The 27,935-nt window shown below is 43.5% G+C and overlaps 1 protein-coding gene across 1 annotated transcript in view; it reads left to right on the top strand.

The window, feature by feature from the left end:
- The first annotated feature begins 76 nt into the window (after positions 1-76).
- GLRA1 (glycine receptor alpha 1) overlaps positions 77-27,935 on the top strand; it is a 37,206-nt gene continuing 9,347 nt past the window's right edge. Inside the window, exons 1-3 of the mRNA XM_019620479.1 lie at positions 77-382; positions 16,698-16,828; positions 20,992-21,059. Of these exons, the coding sequence (XP_019476024.1) occupies positions 327-382; positions 16,698-16,828; positions 20,992-21,059 (255 nt within the window). The 5' untranslated portion in view covers positions 77-326. The remainder of the gene's footprint in view (positions 383-16,697; positions 16,829-20,991; positions 21,060-27,935) is intronic.

The following is a 27,935-nucleotide window of genomic DNA, read 5'->3' on the forward strand; positions in this document are numbered from 1 at the left end:
AAGCTAAGCCAAGGCAGCGCCGGAGCGGAGCGGAGCCGCCGGCAGATCCGCAGGCAGTCGCGGAGCGCCGATCACCGCCGCTGTCCAGGGTGCTGAGCCGCGCTCCCGCCGAACGCTGTCCGCGGTGCTGAGCGTGGCCACCCTCTCTGCTGCTGTCCGGGGTGCTGAGGGAGCCGCCCCGGCCTTGCCCCCGGCCCAGCCCATCTCGGGAGGGTGGCTCGCTTCCCTCACCAATTCTCCCCAAGTGCCGGGCTACTTTATTGGTCAACCCCACCGGCCCACCCCTCGCGGAGTACAAAATAAACATCACAGTGAGAGCTGGAAAAATGTGCAACGTCAACGCGCTCGGAGTCTACGTGTGGGAAACGGTCGTTTTCTTCAGGTAAGGCTCGGCTTTGCGGGAGGAGTATGTGCACACCGGGCTGGACTTCCTTGCCCATCTGGAGATTGGGGCACAGAGTCCGGCACGGTCTCGGCCTTAAGACAGAAGCGTTACGCCATTCTCGAGCTGCCTTTTCCCCTCCTCTCTGTTCCCCGAGATTAGCTATCCTACCTCCTCAGGTTCGAGACTTTCTGTAGCTTTGAGAGTTTCTCTGTTTAATTAGCACTGCAATCTCGCTAACCGCAGTGCTGAAAACACCAACCCCGGCTGGTTGCAAAGTGACAACTAGTGGTGGATGGGAATGCTGCACTTGAATTTGCCCGGGTAAATATCCCCACTTCACCCCCTCCTCATCCTAAGATTGCAGATTCAGATGAGTTCCATGGGATGCTTTCTCTCCTCAGCTCTGTTATCTTGAGATATATTGAGCTTTCCTTCCAAGGAGAGCACACCCTATTGCCCCAGTTTGCCTACAGCCACTGAAAGCTAAGAAATAATCCTCTTCCTTCTTCAACTTTGTTTTTCTTTCATGTTGTTTTTGGCTACTTTCACTTGTGGAATCTAATCAAAAGCAAGAGGGGTCAATGGGATTGTTTTTGCAATTATATCTATCACTGAGTAGCTGTATTTTGACTTTGTTTTAGATGCATTCCATTACTCACTTAAGGGGCAAGGCAGCAGAAGGAGCCGTTTTACCCTTCAAGAATTGCTTCCACTCCAGCTCTCCTTGCAGTGCTTTTATTAACCAGATAAGGGAAAATATTGTAAGGGAGAAAAACTCTTCCCATCTGCATGAATGGTGCAGCCAGCTGTATAGCAAGTGATAAGTGCCAGGTACATGCAACTGAAAAAAAAAAAAAAGCTTTCATGATCTGAACTATTCAGTCTCAGATTTCATTTCAGTTACATGACTCTTGCTTCTACACTTCGGACTTTTTTCATAGTCTCACTTACAGTGTTTAAAGGGCAAAAACAGACATTATTTCTATGTATATCACTGAAGTAATACTTCTTATTTTACAAATAGCACTAACATTCCTGCTGACACTGAACAGAGCTTTCTAGCTAATGCTCTCTTTCTTGAAGAACATCAAACTGTTTCCACACACAAAAATCAGCATGTCTTAACAAAATTTATCTGTTAAACCAAGAAAGAGGTTCTGGAAATAACTGAAAGTATATTCACTTATATCTTCTCATATCACTTACTGTTATTGGGAATATCTGAAAAGTGATGTGTAATACTTAGTATTTCAGAGCTATTCTTTCCTGTGTTATTTAGTCACAAGCGTATAAGCAGCATTACAAAACACAGCGGGGTGAAACAAAAAGATGTGTATCTATGCACAATAGAAACTCTTGACTAACATATAACATTGAAACAGAGATGAAAAGCAAGGTTAAATAGCACAAGTACTCAGGATTGGTCTCCAGAAAAGCTAGAAGAGAAAAAGGGGAGGAAGGGGAGAGAAAAAAAAAAAGAGTGCATTTCCAGGATTGAGTTTCCTGTGGCTGTAACATCAAAGCCATATCTCCCTGAACTGCCTGCACAAATGAATTGGTACACATTTGTCTTGCCAATCCTGTTTTATGATGCACACTGTTATGCATCACACTACACATCTGAGTACCTACAGGTTCTCAGCTCATCAGTTAAAGTCTCAGACGTTCAAAATCTTGGTAAAACAGTACATTCAGGTTCTAATGTAAATGTTTACACTGTTATAAATAATATATGTACAGTATATGTATATATGTGTGCATATTTGATTATGACACATTGCATAAAAAAGGTATGCAAGATGAAGCCCTCTTTGAATATCAAAGGTATGCAATATCAAATCAAGTATTCTTGAAATAAATATTTAAGAAAATCTGAAAATGTTTAATTGCAGGAAGTCATGAAACCAAATTGTTCTCAGTACTGCAATCATTTTCCAAACAAGAACCGATTCAACAATTCCTGCTTGAAATCGACTCTCAACAATGCTTTTCTTCCCACTCTCCACCCCCCTTCCATTTATTGCAGGCCAAAAATCTACCAGCCTTTCTAGTCTGGGAATAACTTTGCTATTTCAGCTTTAGTAAGAAAAGTTTATTCATTAAGAGTCATTCATAAACTTAGCATGCCAATTACTCAAGTGCTCAGTCGCGCATAATGTTAAAAAAAAAAAAAACACCAACAACACACATACAAAATGATAATCCAATAATCCATAACAGAAGTATACATTGCTTAAAATGTCAGAGTGTACTACTTCATTGCCAGCCTGTTGAATATATTCTGGAAAGAAAATCCATGGTACACTACAAAAAAATGAAAGAAAAATCCAAAGTCCCAAAGGAAAATGCAATAGAGCTAATACAAGAAGCAAGACTAGATCTGTAGCTTAACAAAAGTGTCCTTTGCCAGCCTTTTAAAAACAAGACCCTGTGGGAAAGAGTAACAGCTGGTGTGTGAACACAAACATTATGGTATTGCCAATGTAATATTTGTTTCTGCTATAGGCAGGATGTTTTAGAAGGAATTTGCCATCAGCAGTTCATTCCAATATGCCTTTCTTTATGGAGAACGTTTCCTCTTTTGCTACCTTTCTTCCCAGGCTGCAGCAACTTAGCTATGACTAAGACATTTACCGAGAATCTGGGTAGACAAATAGGGATGGAAGCTGGATTGGAGTGGGAGGAGAAACAGGTCTTCTGACAGTCAGACTGCTTTATCAATTCTTCCTTACACATCTCTGGAAGACAAAATACTATTTCTTGAAAATAATAATGGATTGGACAATATTTACACAGGTTCTTCCGTATGCACTCCTATCTCTGGAGAGTCTCCCAAAATCTAAATACGCACACTACATCTTTGTACTCCAGTTCAGTTGGGAATTCCTTCACATAGAGCAAAACACTGCCCATGCCCCATGATGATATTGCCTGGCCTTTTTGCTCTATGACAGCCTTTTAATGGCTGTAGTGATCCTGAAACACTGCTGCAGATGCCTGAGGATTAGGAGATAAGAGAGAGCCTAAGGTTTGCATTTTACCCAAGTGGACACTGTTCTGCAAGGCTCTGAAGTGGTTTGTGCCTCATTCTCATCTTAATCACTCTTCTGCATGTCAGGAACCAGAAGCATGACCTTCATCTAACCAAAATGAGTTAGGTCCTTCTGAACAGGGACTTATCAGCTAGCAGGAGTGATTCAAGCCAACTGCTCTGAGTGGTACACAGGCTCAGACACTATTGGATTCCACTACTAGCCTTTTCCTATTCCCTCTGGTCAGTAACAGAGCTCTTCAATTTCAGCTTTTTTAATAAGAAGATACTATTGTGATGCTATTCTTAACTTCAGAAGGAAAAAAAAATTTGCTTTCCACAAAATAGACTTTCAAGTAAAATAGGTAATTTGAGATCTCCTGATTTCAGCTCCTTGAAAATGCAACAAAATGGAAGGCAGGGAAAAGAAAAGGGCAATATGTATGCTTTTCCAAACCTTCTGCTATACCTCTCCAGTGCTAGATAGCATCGCAGAGATACCTGTGAATGAAACATTAACCAAAGACTGACAGAACTACAAGCTAAGCAATGTAACAAACATTGTCAGTAGATAAAGAGTGGTTTACTCACACTAAAATCTCCTAGAAGTTGTGCTTTTGACCTGTTGTGCCTCTGCTCTGAGGCTGTTAGCTCCTCCATGAAATAAAAGTGATTTAGCAGAGCCTTAGACTAGGCAGCTCTAAGGATATTCTTTAGCTTCTTTAATCTGCAACTTGTGATAGTTCCATTAGAGACCCTGCTTAAACAGTTACCTATTTAAGGTTGGAAAGCACGATTAGGTAGACAATTCTACCTAGAAGACCTTTTGAATCATTCAACAAAAGAAGATAAACTTGTTGTCATCTCACAGTAGGTGCAAAATATTTGGGACTCTGTCTTCTACAAGGATTTTATGCACACTTCCATCCATCCATAACAATTCACTCACAATTTAGGCAAGACAAATTAAAATATGTAAAATACTTTCTAACTTGCAGCCTGATCTTAACTTTTCCATCTAAACAGCTGGCTTAAAGAACCCAAGACCTACTCTCAGCGCAAAAGAAAGGCTCCACGTGAGAACAGAAACTTTCTGCTTTTACAATGGATGCAATGAACAGGAGAATAGTAGATAAGCAAGGCGATTAACAAACACATCACCAAAAAAGCTGCTGTCTCGCATGCATTAACAAAATATCCTAGAACTCTGGGGCACTGGCGCTGTGCAGAGTTTAGATTATGTGGACTAGTGTCCACTCCTACTCCTTGCACTACATTGCACTACTCTGCAGAGAGCCTCATTAGCAGAACATATATTTACTCTTCAGATACATCATGGGAGCTGCTTCCTGAAAGAGAACTATATGTAAAGAAAATAGTATGCATTGGGGCATTCCATCATATGAACTTTCTACAAAGAATTCCTTTAAGAACAAGGCTTTGGGCATGTGATTTTGGCCTTCCTCTTACTCCTCTCATGAAAGAGATGTTGGAGACACCTTGCTTGTATAGAGCAAGTCAGTAAAGGACCTTTGACTCTGTTTCAAGTGTCTCAGATTTGCTAGCAGAGACTAAAGGCTAACACCTTCATCCTGCTACCTACCAAGTGACTCAAGGCAGAAAGGAAAGTGCTTGTAAGCAGCAGCACGCTTATCTCAGCACGTTAGTGAGATGAATTTCATTAGCCAACAGACCCTTAGAAGACAACCTGGGCAGAAAAGGATTCCAGCATCTGAATTAGGATTTTAATCAGTGTCCAGAGTTAAATTACTTTATTATCCCAACACTGACCAACAATCATCTGTTATAGAAAACCAGCAAAGAAGTCTGTTTTCTTTTTATTCTAACAATACAGGTTAAAAGGGCTCTCCAAATTTCAGTATTAAGAACATGATGTCAGACCACCTAATGAATATAACTGCTATTTAGTTCCTGATGAAAGACAAAGGTTTTAAGAAATAAATCATGCTTTAAAATCACAACATCTAAGTATGTCAAATGACCAAAGTCCATTTACAGAGATTCACTTGCTCATTTTCTTTTAACTCTAAAATTTCTCTGAGAATGCCGGAGTGACTAGCATTAAGATAGATAGAAATCAAAAGGAACTACCAGCTTACTTTATTTGTCTGTACCATCTCTTGTTGTTGTGGCACATTATATCAGGGCATCTCTATTTCCAGTAAATTACCCTTTTGGTTGGCTATTGTCTTGCATACTTTCTATTGACCTTTGTGCCCATCAGCAAAGGCAGAATGATTTCCATTCTTATGAAGAGTATGGTTACACTTGCACACTCTGCACTACCTTTAGAAAAAAATGGTTAATTCTGTTCTGATATAAGACACCCTAACAAAAAGAATGATCGTTTCTGCGTATCCTCCCCAGCATGTTTTGATTCACCAGCCCTACAAAAAACAAAATTCAAATGTTTTTGAGAACCTCATTTTGGAGGGAGAGGGAAAGCTGCTAACATCAGTGGTCCTGGGATAAATGAAGCACAGAGAAAGCAGTGAGATGTGCTCTGATGTGAAGCACAGGAAAGATCATTAGCAGCCATGAGCAGTGAGACTTCATCATCATGCTGTCTGGCTGCTGCCTTCTAGACCTGCTTGCAAAAAAGAGCAACTTCTCCATTGTGCTCAACCTTAAATATTGCTAACTCAACAGGTCACTTTTCCTGCAAGACAGCAAAAATAAATTTACCTGTCCTCTCTTTCCTCTTCCTTTCCCCAAATTATCCAAACAATTTACTTTTGCATTTGCAAAGCCAAATAACGGAGGGCATTTCCCCGGATGGGAAAAATTTACATCAGTATCTCTTAGCTATGACTACAGGATACAAAATAATACAGCCCCCGTAACCTCTTGGAAATCTATGAATTTGCTGTAGCTGATCTGGTCTTGGAGGTCCGTGTGCTTTGATCTCAGTGGTACTACAGATTAGATATAGACCTCCCAGCTGCTACTAAACCTCTACAAATACTTCAGGAGGCCAATGCTCAAAAAATGAAGGAAGAGAAACATAGCTTTTGTGCTTCTCAGTAGGGCCAAAGCACAGAAAAATCTTGCAGAGAACAGAAATAGATGGAGACAGATGCACCCATCATTTATGCGTGCTGAGCACACCCCATTATGCAGACAATTATTTCATCCATATAATGCACCATGGTAAGCTGCTGATTTGGGGACTACACCACATCTGGCTGCTACATAGACACAGTTGGCATTCTGTAAATACATCTCTGTTGGATTTAAGTACTAGCTGAGAAAAACAGGAGAAATCTTAATTTAACAAACCCCATGATTTTGAGAGGGAGGGGGAAAACAAAAGTGTTCTGCACCTGCTTTCCTTTTGATTTCTCCTTTTACCATCTTTCCACTGTGGTTCACAGCTCACTAGTGGAAGGAAAAAAAAGGAAAAGAAAACAAATGCCTTAGCAGACAGTCAAGGAACTCTATTGTTTTTATCAGTGCCTCATTGTAGGGTGGGCAAAAAGGGGGGGAAAGCCACTAAGAGGTTGCCAAGACAAGGAATGTCGCATGCACAGAACAGCAGGGCTTGCAGTGCAATCAATCATCTCATGTGCTGCCTTCAGCTGAACGCCCACAGCAGCTCCCAACACGCCTGCCCTCCAACCACGCAAGCCAGAATGCGGATCCTGTCCCCCAGCCCAGATAGGGCTGCAGCAAACAAACACACAAATCAATGTGTAACAGCTGAGATCAATGGTGGATCGGACCGCTATCACACACATCTGTTTCAGCAGTGAATTCAGTGAGCCAGAAATAGGGCAGGAAATCCAATAGAATCCATCAGTTATCCTCTTTACTCGATTTCATTGGAAGTTTTGTTTGTTTTTTCATTTTGCATGATATGGGTAAAAAGGTGCTTTGCGTAAAGCCCCAAGGAGCTCAAGCACCTCCTCCCCTCTCATACTGAGGAGGTATAAACCTGAAAGCATATAAGGGTCAGCTGCTATCAGCAGTGTTTAAAACAATTCTTAGTGATAAATGTCCCTATAGGTGCCAAGAAGCCCTAAGTAAGATGAGTAGAAATCTAGCCATCATAGTAAGATCTATGCAACACACACATTAGTGCAGCTGGGAGCAGGAAAGTAAGATGCTCTGAATTCTAAGGTGAGGCAGCTTTCTCTTATCTTGTAAGAATTGCAAAGAAAGAGTGTGGACAACAAAGTGACTTGTCATGGGTTATCCTTACAATCTTGTCTCCCTGTTGACTCCCACTGCTTTTCTCCTGTAGAAATACTGCTGAGCTGGGCAACTGCTCCTGGCATACCCCACACACAGTGAGATCATTTTCCTGCAACACAGCTCCCAAGATCTGATGTACAAATCAAAATGCATGCACCTCACCCCTTTTGTTGCCCCTCACAGCTTTGAACCACAAATGTCTTCCAGATTCCAGCCCTGTCCATCAAACCATGACACGGGGCTGTGTGTTTAGAAATCAGCTGCTGACAAAATGCAAACTCCATCAAACATGGCTTGCTCTACTGCACCAATATGGGCCCTGCAGCATTGCCAGGACTGGAGCCATGGGGTTTTTTGGTCAGGGAGCTGAAGAACCCAGTCAGAGAGTGGTCAGGAAGGAAGAAGAGCCCACCTGGATTGGGGTCACAGAGCTTAGCCATTTGGTCCAGAAGTCACATTTCATTACAGATCATTAATAAGCTAATAAATTACACCAGAAATCAGATGCCACAGCAGAAAACTTTATCTCTTGCTGCCCTTATAAGGCAGGGCATTTGCTTTGTGTATGCATCCCCAAAGATATGCCAACCAAACCACACTATGCCTACAACGCTTTTGGACAAAACAACAACCATTTGTTCTATCAGAAAGAGACAAAATAAGTCCTCTTTCCTTGCACAATATAAGGTATGTACATCAGAGAATCCGAGCTGTACTGCAGGGACCACAGTTTTGTAGGTAGGTCGCATGTTAGCTCAGGTTTTTTCAGCGAAGGATCTGTAATAAAGTTTCAGAAAATAAAACCCTCCAAAACTCAGCACTGGATGTTAAATCCTTTTAAAAAGGCTTCTATTCATACCACCTCCAATTTATTATAAATGAAAAAGGCGCTTGCAACTTTCTCACTCACTCATAACAAGCACATAAATCCTTAAACTACAACTAATTTTTAACAAGCTGCCGTAGCAAAGTATTTGAACTGATGGAAACGCGGCTGATAGCGCAACTGCAGAGCTATAGATAGAAGAGCATCCGCGACTTCTCGTAATTCTCTGACACTTGTCTGGTCTGTGATCTAAAACCTTCTGACGTCAATAGAGGTTCCCACTGCAGCTCTCCATCCTAACATTAAATCAAGAACGCATCAACAAAGAGCGTATTACCACCTAGAATGTGAAATCTTTTCTTCTAGAGACGTTTCTCTTCTTTATTTACCACATTCAGGAAGGTGGTTTATGCATAGCTTTATACATCTGACTAGTCCCCTTGACTTTAAAGGGAATATTCAGTGTGTATGAGGATAGACACATGCTTTTGTCTTCACAGGGTCTTTTTTCCTTTGTTTTTCTATGAAACTGCAATTAAAAGTCTTTTTTTAAAACCCTTCAGTATACGCACATGTAAAACTCAGTGCTGGTGTTTGCTGGATTTATTTCACATTGTTGGAATCTGAGCACTGACTAGTGATCCTCCACTCTTTATGAGGTATATTTTCAACTCTGTCTCAATGGCTTGGGTTTATATATTTCCAGAAAGTCAGTACTTATGCTATAAGTGATGCATTCTCTTCTGGAGGAGATTGTAGTTGAGAATGTCACCAGATAGAATGCCTCTGGTTTCAAAAGGGTGAGTTTAACATTCTCCTTGACGGAGGAGAAAAAAACAAAAACAAACAAACAAAAAAAAGCCAACCTTAATGAAGCAGTATAAAGAAGAAAACAGGCTTAGTTTGAAATACTAGCCACTGAAAGCTTTATCTGTAATAACGAATGTAATCAAAGTCTTAAAGAACCTTCCCTGATAGCTGCCTGTGGCACATCTGGAAGCCATGGGATAGCAGGGAGAGCAGAGCTGCAAAGGTGAAGGGGCAGAGGTTCTGTGACACGCAGAAGGAACTGTGACAGTGCAAGAGACTTAGAACAGCAGTCCTTGGAAGAGCAGGAATCTTGCATGCAACTGAACACTGTTACCATGCAAACATTCATTCTCACTGAGCTCTTTCCATCTCAACTATATACAGCACAAATTTTTTTGCCCCCTAGCTGGTTGCATAGTCATTTATTATTTTTTATTATTATTGCTCTGTCCAGGCAGTGTCAGCAATTGTTCCAAGCGCTGGTGTCTTTCCATAGAGTTAATCAGTGTAATTGGGATGCTTTATAGCTCCAGACAGGATGTTTTGCCATATGGGGTAGGAGCCATGGGCTGCAGGAAAGGAGCAGTGGAATACGTAGACATATGAATGCTGCAGTCTGACAAAGATTCCCTGACTCCACTAAAGTTGTCGCAGATTCCCTTGGCTGGGAATGATCATCAAGGGTTAATTTGCTGAAGGCTGTGAAAAAGCGACTCCCAGCTCCTCTGCTCCTCTACAGCTACAGAGACAAATGGTAAAATAGCGTGCGGGACCTTTAACCCACAGTATCCCAAAACACTCACAAAACTTTAACTGATTGTATCCTGCGGCTACTGCAATGCAGCTACTTCTGGTGCAAGAGCTGGAATTGGTCTAAACAGCTCACAGCAACTGAGTACAACCACCCAGGACAGAGACAGCAATATTTCACAAGCTTCCTTTCTCTTTTCTGCCTTTCTCTTTCCTCTGTGAAAAATAATATTAAATAAATAATAATAATAACCAAGCAGATCACTGCATAGCTTACTGCCCATTTCTTTTTCATATTCCATATCTTACCGGTCTCACTGCACACTAATATCTTTCTGTCCTGCCCCATGCTCCTATTGCACAGAGGTTCTCAAATAGCAGTCCCCCTCCTCTCAGGAAGCCAAAACACAGTAAAGTCCCAATTCTCCCCCATCCCCCCAACCCCTGCAGCACACCCCACATCTGTACTGCATGGTCTCAAACCTCCAGCAGCTGAGAGTGGCCCCATAGATTGCAATTAGCACACCTGTAGTGCTCAGAGCTCCTTCGGCTCTGCACCCCATCACACCAAAACCCAGCACCAGGGTTCATTGCCCCCCCTCCTCATCTCCTCTCCTTCCATCCTGTCCTCCTCTACTGCTGCAGACCAGAAATTCAGAGGCAACATGACAGAGAAAAACATGCAGAAAATGAGATTCATCCTTTTTAATTGAATTGTATATCAATATTGATTGTGCTATTCATTTTGATAGTAAATCTAATTATTTTTAAAAAGTCAGCTTGCAGTCTCTGGCAAGCACTCCCAGGCCAGTGTCTGGCAGCATTTCCCTCAAGATAACACATCGACGTGCAGTCAGAAATAGCAGTCTGGGTGCAGGTTTTAGGGCTGCCCCTTCCACCCCTTGCCGGGAAAGATCTCATCTATCTGCCTGTCTGTCCTTCCCCCCTCCCTCTAGCTGCTGAGGAGAAGACAAGCAGCCCCGAGGCATGCTGAACGCAGGTTGGGCTGTGCTGGGCTCCAGCTGATGAGGTCTCAGGGGTGGGAAGACAGCTCAGGAAGCCCAGGGGAGCAGAGTAGGATGGAAAGCGCTGGTGGCCATGCTGATGCCTGGCCTCACCGAGTTCCCGCAAAGCCCCTTCCCACGGGAGAGTTGCCATGGGTACAGCAGCTCTCGCTAGTTAATCATGGACAAGGCACTGCATTGCTGTGCCCAACAGCCTGGCGTTCTCCTTGCGGCTCTGCCTCTCCGCAGCGCCTGCCGGAGTCAATAAAACCTCTGAGTTCCTGCTCCGTGACGCAGGCGGAAGTTGTTGGCCCCTCTGCAGCACTTGATCTGAGCACCCACTGCTTCCAGGTGTCATCAGGACTACCTGAGTTTTCTTTCCAAGACTAAACGCGTCCAAACTGCGTCATCAACGTCCTTCTGCCCCTCCACCTCGTTGCTCAGAGTAGTGAGGGGCTGCTGCTCCTCCACCTCAACCCCAGCTTCTTCAGCTGCAGTGCTGGTATCGCTCAGATTCAGCAGACAGCATCAACTTAAACACTTTAGGAGGAAATTACTTGGAATTCAAATCCCAAGAGAACAGTTTCCACCAGGAGCTTAGCTGGCCCAACTCAGCTACTTTGGCTTACAGAGGGGTGACACTGTTTGCATGTAAAGTGGCCAAAAAAACTAAAAAGAAGGGAAAAAAAAGACACCAGCAAAAGCACACGGCATGCCAGCAGACAGGTGCTGTGCTTTATTATCACAATGCACAGTGTAGCTGTCGCTGGTGCAGCCTGTCTGTTCTACTCTTTTTCTTCTTTGATGCCCAGGATAGGCATTGTCTCATCCTCATCATGAATAACCCCCCTCATCCTTGGGAGAGGAGAAAGGAAAAACAGATATCTCTATCCCAGTGCTCACAATCAAATCAAACAATCCTCCCAGGGACAAACTGGGATGTTCTCCAGCCTGGGAAGATGCTTGTGGAGGTATCAGTTCTGCAGGACCAAACCACAGCCAGCTCCACGCACGTCCAAGTGAATAAGGCAAAGGCTGAGACCCAAAGCCGTGCAGCTTCAGCAGGGGTGCTGCTGTGTCAGAGCTAACGAGCACAGACAGCAATTTCCTTCTGCTACATCCCAAACTCCTCCAGTCACAGAAACAAGATGTGCCATGAAACTTGTTTTATGAAGGAGATATTCCAGACTGAAATCTAGCTGTACTGAGTTACTTCAGAAGTGCCTAGACCTAAATCTGCAGTAGCTGAAGATACGAGTAATGCCTATGAGAGCTGCATTGTATCCTGAAGGTCCTAAACCAGAGGCAAGTGGAGGATGTGGGAAACAAGCTGAAGTTCAGGGTAAACAATCAGGTATCTTCCTTTCCAACAACCTGCAGAGAGAGCCCAACCAGGGCGATAAGCCCAGAGCTGCTCCCATGAGCCACAGACATTGCTCCTTTTACCCTCACAGGTATCTGATCCTTCCACTGTTTTCAGTGATACATTTCCTCTGCAAACACTTGTTTTGCAATAGTTTGTGCTTTTGCTGCCAGACGGTCTTTTGGGTTTTTTTTCCCCCCTCAGAATTAAAGATTAACAATTAAATTATTTGACAGGGGAATAGAGGCCCTGCGCTAATTAAATTCCTTGGTCTCTCCTCTTTGCAGAAAAGAAAAAAAAAAAAAAAAAAAGATAGCTCTCAGTATCAGCATTCAACCAGAACAGGGCAATGTGTGATGTCAGAGTTAATTAGATGGGCGGCCATGGGCATAGTGAAAAAAAAAAAGAAGAAGAAAGAAAAAGATTAAAATATTTCATGAGGGACATACAAATGTTGGGAGGAAAGAAGGAAACAGCCTACTGGGGAGCTGGGAGCTGAGCAAACTGACATGCCAGACTGCAGTAGGCCCACCTTCTAAGCCAAATATCTGTTTATAAGAATATTTCATCTGTTTAGCTGAAACAATAATGCAGAGAGACAAAGCAAACAGCACTTGCGTAGGCTGGGAGAAACCAGGAACAGGTTTCCTGCAGAGCTTGACTGCTCCATTTTAAGGAATGCAATCCTTCAATGCCCTGAGCAGCTCAGTGGTACGATCACCCCAGATTCCACCCTCCTGTGCCTGCTGTTGGGCAGAGCTCCTGGGGTCTGCTCACACACCAGCACTAATACCACTAACATTGTCCCTGTGATGCAATCCTCTCTGTTGTTGTGACTGTGGTGATTGCGTGATGGCACTTTCTCAGCCAGATCCACTAGGGATTGCACCACTGTAAATAAGATTATCTGCTGTTTGGCTGCTGATAAAATGCACCAAGACACTCAGCTCAGGCAACATTCCGCACTGATGCAAGCTTCTCCCTCTGTGTTTTTGCTTCATTTTGCCTCTTTCTGTTTATGCAGAGAGTAATTTTTTTTCTCTCTGAACACAAGAACCTCTACCCTAAAGTTCCAGTTCTCTTTCATCATCAGTAATTTCCTAATCACTGAGATTTCCATCTCCTCATCTCAGTCAGGCCAGGAGATGACCAGTCCTGGGGGACTTCCAATGAAGCTTCTGCATGGACTAACAGACAGAGAAAACCCCAGAAAGCTCCCAGGGGAGAACCTGGCCAGGACAAATCTGGAGGAGAACAGGAACTGAAGGCTTTTTGGGTGCAGTCTAAGCTGCTCTGTTACAGTAAAGCTGTAAATCCCAACTGTTACACCCAGAGTGAAAATTCCAGGGCTACATTACATACATCTCATCTCTACAAATGATGGTGGGCTGGGCCAGCCTCTGCTTTATATCATTATGGGTGACTAGAACGTAGCATCTATCTGCCGCTGGAAATGTTTTGTTAGTTCCTCGTCCTTCATTGTCAAGACTGAGGGGAAGTTGTCATCCCTAGTTTTAGGAGAACATTAAGTAAGCAGATACAAACAGGACAAAACTCCGGACTTCTCATTCCTAGGTCACTGCAGTACAACACACAAGCCAACAGAGCTCCTAAAACAAACACCAGGAGACATGAAACCATTCCTGGCAGTTCCAGCACATCCCTACTGGTGCTCACAGGAACTGCTCTTGAGGATGGGCACAAAGCTGCAAAAAGCATTGCGGCTATGAGAGAGTGATCCTCACCCAGGCATCAAATTTATTAGACATATACTTCCATGCAGTAAATGAGCCTGTGAAATTAATTCTGCTTGCAGAAAGAATCAGAAAACGGCACCCAAGAAGTACCAGCAGACTTGTTCATTTGAAGCAGTGTCAACACATTCAGCATGAGCTCTCACACTGATTTTACAGAAGAGCTGAATGCCCCTTTCTGTGCTCTTCCACCTCATTTGTTTTTTAAACAAATGCCAGGAGAACTGCAGGTTTTAATTATTTTTTTGCACTTAAAGGTTATTGTCTCTTTCTGCTCCCCACCCCCATTTTTTTCCACTTCCATCATTCCTCCAGCCTAGAGTTAATGAGAAGAAATCAGTGTATTGCACTATCTGGCATCTTGCTGCAGAAAGTGGCAGGACTTTCTGGTTACCAAGTCATTTGCTGCTTAATTGAAATCTTTTCTCTGGACTCACTGCCATGCAGGCACTCTATTGGAATGCAGCATTCAAGCCCAGTATTGATCCACCTCCCACTCCCAGCTTTCTTCTTATATGTTTGCAAATCAATTGCACCAGATTGTTTTCTTTCTTCAAAAAAATAAAAATAAGTAAAACAATCCCCCACTCCACAACCCCATTTATCCCTGGAACGCACTACTTGGGCTTTGCTTCAGCCCTTAGAGCAGAGATGGGGATAAGAAATGTCACGTGGCTATAGTAAAATCTAGATCCTCACTTTGTTGCACCAACTCCCAGCACAAGTGTGCAACAGCTAAGTTCAGATAAGGTTCAGTCTGAGAATAAACTGTGAAGACACAAGGGTAAATGATATCCTAGCTTTAGACCCTCACTGGAAACTGTCCGGAATTTATCTCCCCTTGTAACCAGAAGAGTGAAAAGGGTCAGAGAACCCTAACAGTCGCAGCTTGCAAGAAGTCAGCCTGCATTTGTGGGTTGGCAAGTCATCATCTGCTAATACTGGAAAAGAGAGTCAGTGCAACACATGTTACTACTGACAGCCCATTTAGCACTTGCTGGTTCAAAATGCTCTTGTGGAGGTTCATGTAGATAATATTTGTGTCCTGAGCCTCAGCTCATTGGCTTTGTACCAACAGGTCTGAGAGCTGAGTCACATTAATGCCACACACAGAAACAATCTCCAAATTCCTCTGGTGGATCTCATGTCAGTACTTAGCACTACACTACCAAGAGGCAGTGGGCCTGACTTCTGCAGTCTCCTCAGTGTTTTCACCTCAGAAAACACAAAACCTCCCAAAGTGATGCTCTCATGCTGCAAGAGGACTATAAGATGATGCAGCTTACTACCTGTGCCTGTTGTAAACATGCTTAGGCCTCTCAGCTGCTCAGCCACAGCAGTTCCCAAACAGCTCTTCTACTTAAAAAGTGGGAACTGAAAAGTATGAAACAGTGAACTGCACTTCCTACAGAGCATCTCTGACTTATTACATATGTGCATTGCAATACCTCCTGTAGGCTTCAGCCAGCAGTAGGCATCTGAACCCACAAGCAGACACAAATCTTGTCTTAAGCAGCTGGCGAGTCACTTGTTGTTTTTGTTGTTGTTTGCTTAGTTGGAGTTTTATTTGTTTGTCTGACAATCTAGACAATTTCACACCACAGCTTCAGCCTGGGAAGAGATCTGTGTTTGCATAGATGCCATATATCCACAGGGCAGGAACCAAATGGTGTCTATTCCTGTCTTGGAAGTCAAACCTTCCAGCAAGACTGAGGACAGACATCTCAAATCAGGGGCCACTTGTTCCTGCACAGGAGATTTCCTCAGCCAAAATCACCACCTTGTGTGTCCTGCACACTCCCATTTAGTCTGAAAACACACAGGCAGCCTTCATCAGGCTTCTAGAGGGGAAGATTTTCACCTTTAAGATATGAGTTTCTAGCTTCTGTCTTTCTGCTCTAGAACCATATAACTTCCCCAAAGATTTCATTCCCTTCCATTCTCAGCCCAAAATAAGCACAATTTTAGAATCAGATTCCATACAACTCCTGGTCCTTAGAATGTATTTCTGTATCCAACAGCAGATGCTGACTTGACCAGGAAGCAGGAGGCAAACACACCTATCCCCTACAGTCCCAAATGCTCTGCAGGAGATATGAAATCATACAACATTCATTATGCTTCAAATTCCAGATTGCTCCAATCCTACTTGCCTTTAGAAAATTAGACTGGGTAACAAATATGCTCCTTGCTATTTGCAGTGTAATTAAGCAGTAATTGCCGCCTAAGGCTAATCTCAGAGTGTATTTTTCCTGTGGAGCTCAGTGCCAAAGTTCACATTTGTAATTTAGTGGCATGCCAAGGAGCTGTACCTAAACTCACAAAAGGATTTTCTCCACTCATCTCTCTCCTACTTCAGTGGCAGCTGGGATTCTATATTCAGAGATGTTTGGGCTGGGCAAACAAATTAGCAGAGACCAGCCTCGTTAGGAATCCATGTGGGTACCCATCCTGCCTCACTGTGGGAGTAGGATACCGACTGCTCTGTTTCTGGACCCCAAAAACCCCCCAGTATGGGATATGCATTAAAATCTCCTTTCTTTCTTTCTACTCACACAGCCTGGCAGCTTCCAAAGAAGCTGAAGCAGCAGCACGATCTGCTCCCAAGCCCATGTCTCCTTCTGATTTCTTGGATAAGTTGATGGGGCGGACTTCAGGATACGATGCCAGGATCAGGCCGAATTTCAAAGGTATGCTCAAAAAACAACAGCAAAACAACACTTCCTTTGCGGACTTGTTTCATTTTGTGACTGCAGACTGCATGAATACCTCACTAATTGAGTAAGGAACATGATGTACCTATATGTTGATATGGAATATGTATGATAGTGTGATAATGAGAGATTTGGCACATAGATGCCCTGTGGATGTCTGAAAAGGCATCTTATTTCCACTCAGAACGAAAACAGCCTTTTAACAAATTTACATACAGTACCCATACATAGATAACAACACAAAGAGATGAGGGATCCTGCCAGTCCAAGCAGTGACCAGCAGGGAGCTGAACCTCTTTTGCAGGTTAGGAAAAAACTAGCACCTTCTGTGATGCTCCCTTCTTACATCTACAGGAGCCAGAAAGAATCCCTTCCATCAGCTCCGGAGGAATTCAGGCAGATTTCAGGGACAGCATTCTGCAGTGCTCATTTCTTTCATTTTCTTTTGTTTCTTACCACCAAACCCTCCTCCTTCAGAGGAGTCACTGGCCATGCTAACACAGGACCAGGAACCATTAATCATGGTGACAGCACCTGTCATCCAGCTTCAAACAATAAGCCCTAGTCTGGGCTTTTAAACCCAAAGCAGGATGGGAAACTCGTGCCCTAGTAACCATCTAGGCAAAAGAAAGCACTGTCTGGAACACAGAGAGTTAAAAATACTTTGAAAACCATTACTAAAATATGCACGCACAAAAAAGAAATTAAACTTTAATATTTAATGAAATGTGTACATTATCATCTTGCTGAAGGCATCTGTATTGCAATTTTATTTGAGATAATTTAATTTCAGTTTTATTTCTGTGAACTACACCTTCCCACCAGGGCAGTTTTGCTGGCTTAGCCTCCCACCCATAAATCAAGCTCCAATTTATATGGGACATATAGGAGGGGTTTACGGAGCTTGGGGTTGCAGCTCTCAAAGCACATCATTAAAATTAACCATCAGTAACTCATACGGGCATCTTAATGGCTTAGATCTAAATGAAAATAATACCAAAGATCCCTATCAGATTGATTTTTGAGGAGAGGAAAATTAACAAAAAGATTGCATTTTCCTAAAGTGCTGTGAAGGCTGAACTCATTGTGGATTCACATTTTGAGAACTAAGGAAAGTGCATCCAGGCTTTTTGTTAAGACAGATGATGAAGTCCTAGAGGAGACTCAGGGGAGATCCTATATCTCTCTACAACTACCTGAAAGGAGGTTGTGATGAGGCGGGGTCTGTTTCTTCTCCCATATAACTAGCAATAGGACTAGAGGGAATGGCCTCAAGTCGTACCTGAGGAGCTGTAGGTTGGCTCTTAGGAAACATTTCTTCATCAAAAGAGTGGTCAGATACTGGAATGGGCTGCCTGGGGAGTCGCTGACACTGGAGGTGTTCAAGAAACATTTAGATGTGGTACTAAGGGACATGGTTTAGTGGGGAAATATTGGAAATATTGGCAGATGGTTGGATTGGATGATCTTGGAGGTCTTTTCCAACTTAGGCAACTCAATGATTCTAAATCCATAACTCAGGCAGTGACAGAGCTGGACCCAGGGGGTGTGGGACAAAGAACAAGGGCTGTAATAGCCTTAACACCACTGCTGGAAACCTGGATGCCTCTACAACCACATCCCTCTGCACAGGGGTTATGTCTCCATGGCAGGCAGGAAAGCTCCTAGAGAATAATAAAAACCTGCCTAAAAAAGCTCCTAAAAATAATAAAAATAATTAAAAAAAAAAGAATAGTTCAACCTGCCAAGTGCTCACAGTGAATGCAGCATGAAGAGCACAACGCTGAAGGGGGAATCTGTATTGCCTCAAGGAGAGATCCAGCCCCATAGAATCATTAAGGCTGGAGAAGACCATTAAGGTCACCAAGTCCAACCCCAGCCCATCCCACTCACCACATCCCTCAGTGCCACATCTCCATAGTTCTCAGACACCTCCAGGGATGGTGACTCCATTACCTCATTGGACAGCCCGTGCATCACTGTTTTTTCTGAGAAGAAATTTTTCCTGATATCCATGTACTGGACTGAGCTCTGTCCATGCTCAGACTCACTGTAGCACAGGATCAGGATAAATAAGGCCAAAATCTTCTATGTATACCAGAGGCAGAAGCATATGCATTCATTTAGGATATTAGCTCAGAGGTTTTCTTATGCTGGGGCCATTTGGAAAGGAAACCACCTGTATGTTGACTTTCTATAGTTCACAAGCTGGATGTAGAGAGAAGCATCCTCCTCCTGAGCATTACAGAAGGCATAAGTGCTAAATCCTGGTCAGATGTTCCCTTTCAGCTGCTGGATAAGCTGCCAGCAGAAGAGTTGATTAGCTCCAGACCCCTATTATACAGGCTCATTAAAAGCAGGCCTGCCACAAGCCAGTTGGATAGGAGGGATAGCAAACAGGGGAAGAAGAAACAGTCACCATTTTGTATCTGATATTTTAGCCCATGCTTGTATTTAATCATCTGGAGAAGGAGCTGAGCAGATTGCACAGCCTGGGAGCTGCTGCTGAGCTGGCAACGAGCTGTCTGGGAGGTGGTTAGACAGAAACGTGCTCAGATTGCTTGGGACTCATACCAAGAAAATCCCAAGCCATGAAAAGCATTGCTGTAACACGGCTGCAGCCTCAGTCCTACAGGGGATGGACACAAAGTTTTAAATGAGGCCAAAGCAGGAGATGGGGAAGGGAAACAGGAGAGCAAACCAAGTTCCAAGCACACCATTCATTTCCACGCAGGAGGAAGTTTGCACTGATTATGGGTACAAGCTTCTTGTTAAAGCACAAATGAACGTTGTATGATTTCCTATTTCCTGCAGAGCATTTGGGACCAGAGGGGATAGGTGTGTTTGCCTCCTGCTTCCTGGTCAGGTCAGCATCTGCTCTCCTGCTCCCCAGAAGTATCTCATCTGACAGTAGCTACCAGACTGCAGATGTGGCCTCAGAAGGCAAGCATCACTCCCCGAGTACTGCAGAGCCATCAGGCAGTATTTGAGATGCAGACACTATCCCAGTAAAGGATGGTGGAAGAATCTAAAAATTCCCACTTGCAATTTCCACAGATCTATTTCTTCCCAGAAGCAGAGTACAGGGATGATGATGCAAGATTAATTCACCCAGACTTAAACAGGGACTTTTATTCCTAGGGTGTCCTCTGCGCCCAGTGCATGCACAGGGCAGCACCAGCAGGAGCTCCCTGGGCAAAATCCTGCCACGTGGATAAATCACTGGTGTCCCACGCACAGGAGGCAAGATATTGCTCTGGTTCCAAAGTACTCTCTTTTTTGCTCTGTGCTGCATAGCAGCTCTCAGCATGTTCCTGGGATCAAATACGGTATTTCCACCTCAGACTCACCAGGCAATATTGTTATTCATATTCATTGATACCAGTAACAAACATATTGATATCCCCCAAACCCTAACTATAGTGTTTTCGTCCTTTGAATCCCATAACTGGCCCCCTGACTTCCGTAACGTGTACAGGTTAAACAAAGCTTCATTCTAAAAGCAAAGAAAGCTCAAGAGAGGCATGGCCCAAAACCTGGCATTACTTTCACCCAAAACAGGACAGCCAGAAAACTTCTGCTGGCACATCCTGACAACCTCCTATGCAGCTGTGAGCATCAGCAAACATGACTGTTACCACATGGGATATTAGATCCACTGCCCCACCTTATCCCTAAGGCATACAGCTTAGTCCTGCACTAGGTCTATAAAGATCATAGGGTCCTAATTTGGACATTCAGAGGGAAAGACAAAGACAGAGCTCTAAACACCAGTGCCATTCAGTAGTCTGTTGGCTCTTTCCAGTGCCATCACGTTCAGAGTGAGCTTAGCACCCACACAGCAATGTCAAGATATCTAAAAAGCAGTCCTGCTTGGCTGTGATCTATTCATTTTCATCAAAACAGTTTACAGAAGAGGTATATAAACACTCATCCAAACAGTGGAGCAGAGGTGAAGCAAGAGCACTGTCTGACGTCAAACTGGCGTCAGATCCAAGGCTAGACTCAGCCGGGTCGTCCAGACAGTATTCCCAACCTCACCTCCCAGCCTCACAGCGAGCTTCGATATTGCAGAGTGGAAATATTTTGTCTTTTAAGCACACAGTGAAGTGCTGTTCCAATCTGTATTTGTCATGCAGGCCCACCAGTGAATGTCAGCTGCAACATTTTCATCAACAGCTTTGGTTCGATTGCAGAAACGACTATGGTAAGTAAAAAATCACAGCACAGCTGTTCTGCTACTGGCTTGGCCTCATTGCATTCCCAGCCAACACAGCGTCCTTTGCTTTAGTATGACCAGAGGGAAAATGGCTCTGTATTCCCAAGTTTACCTGAGATTTGAGTAAATTCCTGGCCATCGCGCACCTCTCACAGGTTAAGATCACAATTCATTTGCAACTCTACGAAAACATTGCACAGGCAAAATATAAAGGTCAAAAAAGGGAACAAATGAAGTCTTTCCTAAAACCTTGACCAAAACTCCAAGCTCCGAGACAGCTGCAGTTACTTTGTATTAAAGAGATCGTAGAACATTGATTCAAATCTCTTAAATGAAAGGAAAATAGCTGAATTCAAATCCAGCCTGCAACAGATTGCAAAGATTAGGAGAATCACTAGATTTGGAGTTTCTGGGAGACATAAGAAAAATCATTGCCTAGCAGAAGTTTTTTTTCTTCTCTTAAATCAATATCTGCAAGTTAAGGCCAACTTCGGACAAAATTAGTGAACATGGCTAAAAGCTTGATCTAATTGGCAAGGCACTAGGAGAAGAGAATCAGGAGAACAGGAGATAATTGCTCCATCTGAAAACTGTTAAAGATTGGTTGTGACATGATCAGTGAGCAGCAAACAAAAGCTCTGGAGGTGCAATACTTCAGCTCTGCGCTAATTAAAGATAATCCAGAAATATGGTGTTTAATTACACTTTGGTAATTCTTTACCTAGGGAGTGATTGAACAAAGCATGAACAAAGACTTTGCGTATGGGTCATACCCAAGTTCCTTGTAATGCACACCACGGACAGAGGACATCAACAGCTATCTCTCTCTCTATGTGTATATATATATACACACACACACACACACACACACGCACAGTTATGAGTCTCTTCTAACACTATTCTTTATGCTTTTCTTCTGGCAGTGCTTGGGGTGGGAGGCGTTCAGTCCCAGGAGTATAAAATAGCCATGACTCTGTCCAAGCTCAAAGAAATAGGTGGGTTGCAGAATGTCAGAGTTTATAGATGGGAAGTGGACTCATGGCTTTATACACAAAGTAAGAGAAAGAACTAGAACTGAAATACACCTCTGTTCCCAGTTTACTGTTTTATTAGATGCATCCTATGATGTTACAGGCAATTCTTCACAATTCAACAGGGAAAACCCACAGACTGCAAGAGAGAGTGGCAGGCCCACAAGGGATCCCTGTGCAACACACAGAGCACATTACACAGTGACATGCTTTTTTTTAATATATCTGTCCTACACCTCAAGATGCATTGAAGCAGTCATACAAAGATGCCACAGTATCCCTGTAAGAAGGATGATTCATCAAATTAGCATGAAGTAGCGCAAGAATGAAATGCAATTCACCTCCAAGACATGCTGCAGGGTCTTGCTATCCTCTCCAGATGCCCCCCATTTCATATTCTATCTTCCGTAAAAAGAAATTCCCATGGGAACCCAAGAGCACCCTTCAGGCACATTACTTTGTCTAGAAATACCCAAGCCAGCTCTGACAAGCTAGTCCAGATGTCAGGCTGACACAACATTGCACACAACCTGATATAATGCACTTCTTTAGGGACTGTGTTTTCTCTTGTAAACACTGACAAGGACACAGACAACACAAGTACTGAAGCATTTGAAAATGAGGACCCAGCAAGTAAGAGCAGTCTTTGGAATTTGCTAATTTGGGATTTACCCTGCAGAGAAGCCAGGCTCTCTTTGCAGCAGGTCCAACAGGCAATGCCAGCTCTCCACCAATATTTTTGGGAAGGGAGGAAGGTCCTGACATGGAGCACTTGAATTGGAACAAGTGATCAAATTAGGGGAGAAAAGAAGTTTGAGTGCATAAAGGACAAAGTCCATCGCTGACTTGCAGGACTGATTACAATAAAACTCTACCAACTGCTTCAGTGATCACAAGGGAGGGAACAGTTTTGTGGTTTTAAGAAGTCACAGCCATTAGGCACCCAAATGTTAGCTACATCCAGGTCCAGGAATGCTGCATCATCCTATAATTTCACTAGTAGATTCAGGAAGAAACTGATTTTTATAGACACCACAAATAGAATTAGAGAAACCTTTAAAAATAATCAGTAATGGCACTTGTAGTTCCTACACAAAACACTAGTGTGGGTACTTGAGTTTACAGCGACTGAATCTTCCAAATCATGAGATCACCAAGCAGAAGGTTAGAGAGGTTGGAGGTGAAGGTTCCTTTACAACTTAAGGCATCACAGGGGATAGAGGAAGAGGAGAAAATTCCAAGTAGAGAATGAAGTAAGCATTTGGCACAGTCACTGAAGTCTACTAGTGCAACAGCACATCATCAGTAGGGTAAAACTAACCTGTCTCATGACAGTCTAATCTGAGCCTACGTTCCTTATTTGTAGGCAAACAATTTAACACTTAAGGTCTACAGATCTCAGAGGAGAGACAATGGATTGCAACTAAGAGAAGGCATGGAGTTCCCAACAGGTGCAGAAAGCTGGACTCTGTTCCACAAAAGTTCTAAAAGAGTCGGGCAAGAAACAGAGTTCTAGAAACTCTGATAAAGAGAGGAGAAAATAAATACAACAGAAAAACATAAGAGACAGTCATCCACCATATTGAAATCCCCAAAAGAGACCTGAATTGCTGAAAGGAGTTTACTTCCTTGCACTATTCTGAAGAACTGGAGACCAATCATAAAAGCCTTTAGTGATGCCCATAATTGATGGGACATTTATGCTAGATCGTGGCTCATACAGTATACTCATCAACCTTGATGAGTATACTGTATGAGCCACGATCTAGCATAAATCTTCTTGCATTCAGCTCTAAGGACAAGGGAGCATGCAATTGGGAACATCTCCCTGAACAAAGCAAGTGCATCTATTGGAAAGACACTACCAGATATAGAAGGCAGATGGGTCCAGACAGCCTCCTTCTGTCCCAAAGCATTACTACAATAGAGCATCCAACAGCAGGGCACTCCAGATGACAAACAGAGGATGCATCCACTTTATCAGCTTACTTTTATTTTAAAAACAAAAACAAATTAGAAGAACAAAAGCACTTTTCTCCCAGTCTTACCAAAGTAGGAAACCTACAACAAAGCTACCAAAATCATTCAAAAATGAAACAGAAGTCAAGCACCCAGGGAACAGTCTCTTTTTGTCAGTGAATAAACAATTCAGGATTATCTGAGCACTTCATCTAATAAATTTCCTGCTATAACAAAAGCCTTGGAATAAAGTGATGCCCTTGATCTCTTTTCCTGTGGAATCTTAGTTTTGTTCATAGACATCTGGCTGGCTTAGGCAGCTGGGAGTATTTTCTCCACAGTGAAGGCACATAATAAAGGAGAAATATTCTTGGATATCATCACCTCAAGTTGCCAGGAACTGGACTGAGTGCTCAAAGCAACTCCTTTCCATCTCATATTTTTAAAAGGGCTCACAAAAGTCTACAAAACTGTCAGCACAGTCTCCCTCAGACACAGCACACATATGCAAATTTATCCTTGCTGATTTCATGCCATAGTCATCTCACCTAAAAAGACCAAATCAGATGTAACCTTCCAAACAGCTGCAGCACAGCCACATTTGCTCTCCCAGCATCTCCTAAGGACAGGAGAAGCTAAAGGCTGCAACCGTCCAAACGCAAAATACTTGTTCACAGACATCTGCACACGAGCTTCCCAATCAGATAACTAACTATCCCCACAGCAGCAGAGGTTCCAGCACAGGCTGCTGCCAGCAGTCCGAGGGGGGAGATTCCCCTGCCTGGTAGAGAAGCCCAGTAAAGTTTCCAGCAGCAAAAAATGCATATATTAATCATCAAGACATAATTTCTCCCCCTCACCATGCACTTACTTTCCATCGAGCAGCAGCCCCTCCTCAGTAGAGCCTCCTACAGCCACGAGGCAGCTCCCACTGCAAATCTGAAACCAGCTGCAGCTGTATGGGGCTATCAGGGTCTCATTAACTCAACCACAGCCTCCATCTGGTGGGGGTCAGTAAATTAAAAAAAAAAAAAAAAGGAAAAAGAAGCTTTGCTGCTATTCTAGAGAATTACCTCCATGAGACCACAGGCCCTGTGCTCTGCCAGCCAGGTGGGAAATTCACCTGAGGAAGTTCAGGCTCTGCCTTGTTTCTTTCATCAGTACAATGCAGAGTCTGAATCAGGGACTGAAAGCTTTTGGGTTCCCTGGCAGCCTCCATTCCCTCTACTCACAGCCCTTCCCCAGCCTGCCACACACTGCCCAGCAGCTCCCATAGTCATGGTACGTCAGGAAGGAATGGTCTCAAATAACCTTCCATCTCCTTGGCTCCTTGTGAGGCCACTACAAAGAATTTCACTTCAGCATTATCAAGCTGAATACCTTGATCGCTTCAATTATTTTTTTCCTGCCCTGTGGCATTTCCCTCTTGGAAGCAAAAGGCCTTTGTGCTGTATTGCAGAGCTGGATGCCATCACAAACCAGGCTTGCTGCTCCCCAGCCAGCCAGAGGAGCGGGCTGCACAAAGTAATCAATGCCTGGATGTGATCAGCACACAAATGAGGAGCTCAAGTGATAAGGAAATAGAGAAAGTTTTTTGGTTTTGTTTTTTTTTGTGTGTGTGTGTGTGTGTGCTGAGTTTGCATCCCCAGTTCAATCCTTTTCTGCTTGAAAGTTCACATCAGAAATTGGCTTGCTCTGTCCATCATCTCGCACTGTGAACTTCTTGGTGATGCTAACTAAGATCTCAAACAATAGCATCCAGGAGAAATGCTGTATAACTCCAGGTGGCCAAAAAACAAGCATTATTCAGCTCATCACCTCTCAGCTTGACTGCAGTGCCTAGGCACAAAGCTCTAAACACACAGGGCCCTTTGGCTGGTACAGCCCATACTTCTGGCTGCATCACAGCCTCAGGCATGACATATTTGCTCTCCGTGCCTTATGGTGGCTCCTCAGGCAGTGTCATGTCCAGTTTGCAATCACAGTGTGTGGTTTCACATTGTGTTTAAATAAGCCTGGATGCAAGAAATCTAAAAGGCTGCTCAACATCTCCACTACTACTGCACGTTTCAGCTACCTATCATTAGGGAAAACTGTCTATGAGGAGAAAACCATTGTCCATGGCCAGGCCAGGATTGTGGAATAAAACTAATGAGAATAAAGATCTTCATACACACACACACACAACTGAACAGCCTCTAGAAGGACGTGGTGCAGTTTTCACATTCACAACATGCCTCTAGAGTGTTTCCACTTAGGACACAACCAGAGGACACACTGCAGATGTTGTCTATGCTCTCATGACTGCTGTAGTGACAAAGTGAAGCACACTGCACATCTTTTCTCACCTTTTCATTTTCTTTTGGCAAGTTTTGCAGCTGAAACAGTGATTTTAGTCTAGCAACAAAGCCTGTCTGCAGTAACACAGACCACTGTAGAGAGATTGGCTCCTTTCCCCCCCTTCCAACACTCCATCAGGCTGAGAACACTTCTGGGCAGCTCACACTGAAGTTGCTTCCAAACATGAGTTTAATTTGTGTTGTACATGACGTAAACCCCCATCTAGAGCTGACCTGCTTGCATCTAGCTTATTTGTAGCTGAATAAGCAAAACAACCTTTTGCTTTCTACCTATTAGGTCAGTGACACTGATTTCCCCTGACTGCAATGGCTGCAGGTCTTTACATACAGAAAAGGGAGAATTGAAAGTATATAAGTTGCTTAAGGAGCTGCTGCGTGCCATGGGAAGTGGAGATTCAGGGTTGCTTTCCTCTTTCAGGTTTGCATGATTGCACTAAGATCTTAGTTCCTAGCTGTCTGCAGCTATTCACTTTTTCTCAAGGCACATTATCTGGGGGGGACAGAGCTGAATAATTAAGTCAGAGGGAGCCACTAGGACTCATGAAGGTGACATTTGGAATGTCAGCAGAAGGAGAGAGTGTTGCAACTCTTTACATGTTCAGAAGTCTGCTCCTTTTAGCATCAAATCCTTGGTCCATTTGCTGTTGTCACAATCACTAATGTCATTACCAGCTTCTCTGCTCCGAGGACGCAGATGCCACTAAGTGGTCTGAAACAGAGTTCCAGAACACAGGCTATGAACTACCCTGTCCAAAACAGCAAATCACCCAATACACAATCATCTCCCAACCCTCCAGTGTGACAAGATCTGCAAAACTCACATCCTCCCACACAAGAGGCTGTAGGTTCGTAGCTGAGTGAGCACAAGAGGCTGCAGTATCAGCCAGACTCTCCTCCAAATGAACTCTTCAAATCCAGAGCCTTGCGTTCTCCAGATGGAAAGAACAGATCTGATGGCAACATCAGAAAGCTCCTCACAGATGCCAAGTATTGTCTCACTGAAAAAAAGATCCTAGTGCCTGCAGCAGGTATTAGACACTGACAAGCACATCAGAGCCCTTCCATTACCCATCTCTTAATAGAAGTCTTCAAAGTACATCGGTATAAGAAAGGCACCAAAGAAACCCTTAATCATGATACGAACTATTAGTTTGGGATAGGGGAGTGAAATTGGTTTAATATGTGCTGCTCTTTAGAGATAGCTTGCTTCTATTCTTAGAAATGTCAATTAATTTATGGACATGGCATTTTCATTCCTCTCCTGATAGCTGGCATGTCCTCTCCCCATTTCAATTTGTTGGCTCACTTTCTTTTGTGAAATTCAGCAGAAAAGGGACATGCAGTTCACCCCAGGAGAACAGAAACTGAGTTTAATTGTCTACAAGAGCATCCAGGACATCTGAGCCAGACCTCAGCAGCCAGCCTTGGCCTGGAGAGCTCAGGGGAGCTGTAAGACACAAGGCTGAGAGGTAGATATCAGTCAGTGTGTTGCTAGGGGACCAGCTACAGCTAAA

Source organism: Meleagris gallopavo, chromosome 15 (assembly GCF_000146605.3).
Source record: "Meleagris gallopavo isolate NT-WF06-2002-E0010 breed Aviagen turkey brand Nicholas breeding stock chromosome 15, Turkey_5.1, whole genome shotgun sequence".
In the NCBI taxonomy this organism is placed as follows: Eukaryota; Metazoa; Chordata; class Aves; order Galliformes; family Phasianidae; genus Meleagris; species Meleagris gallopavo.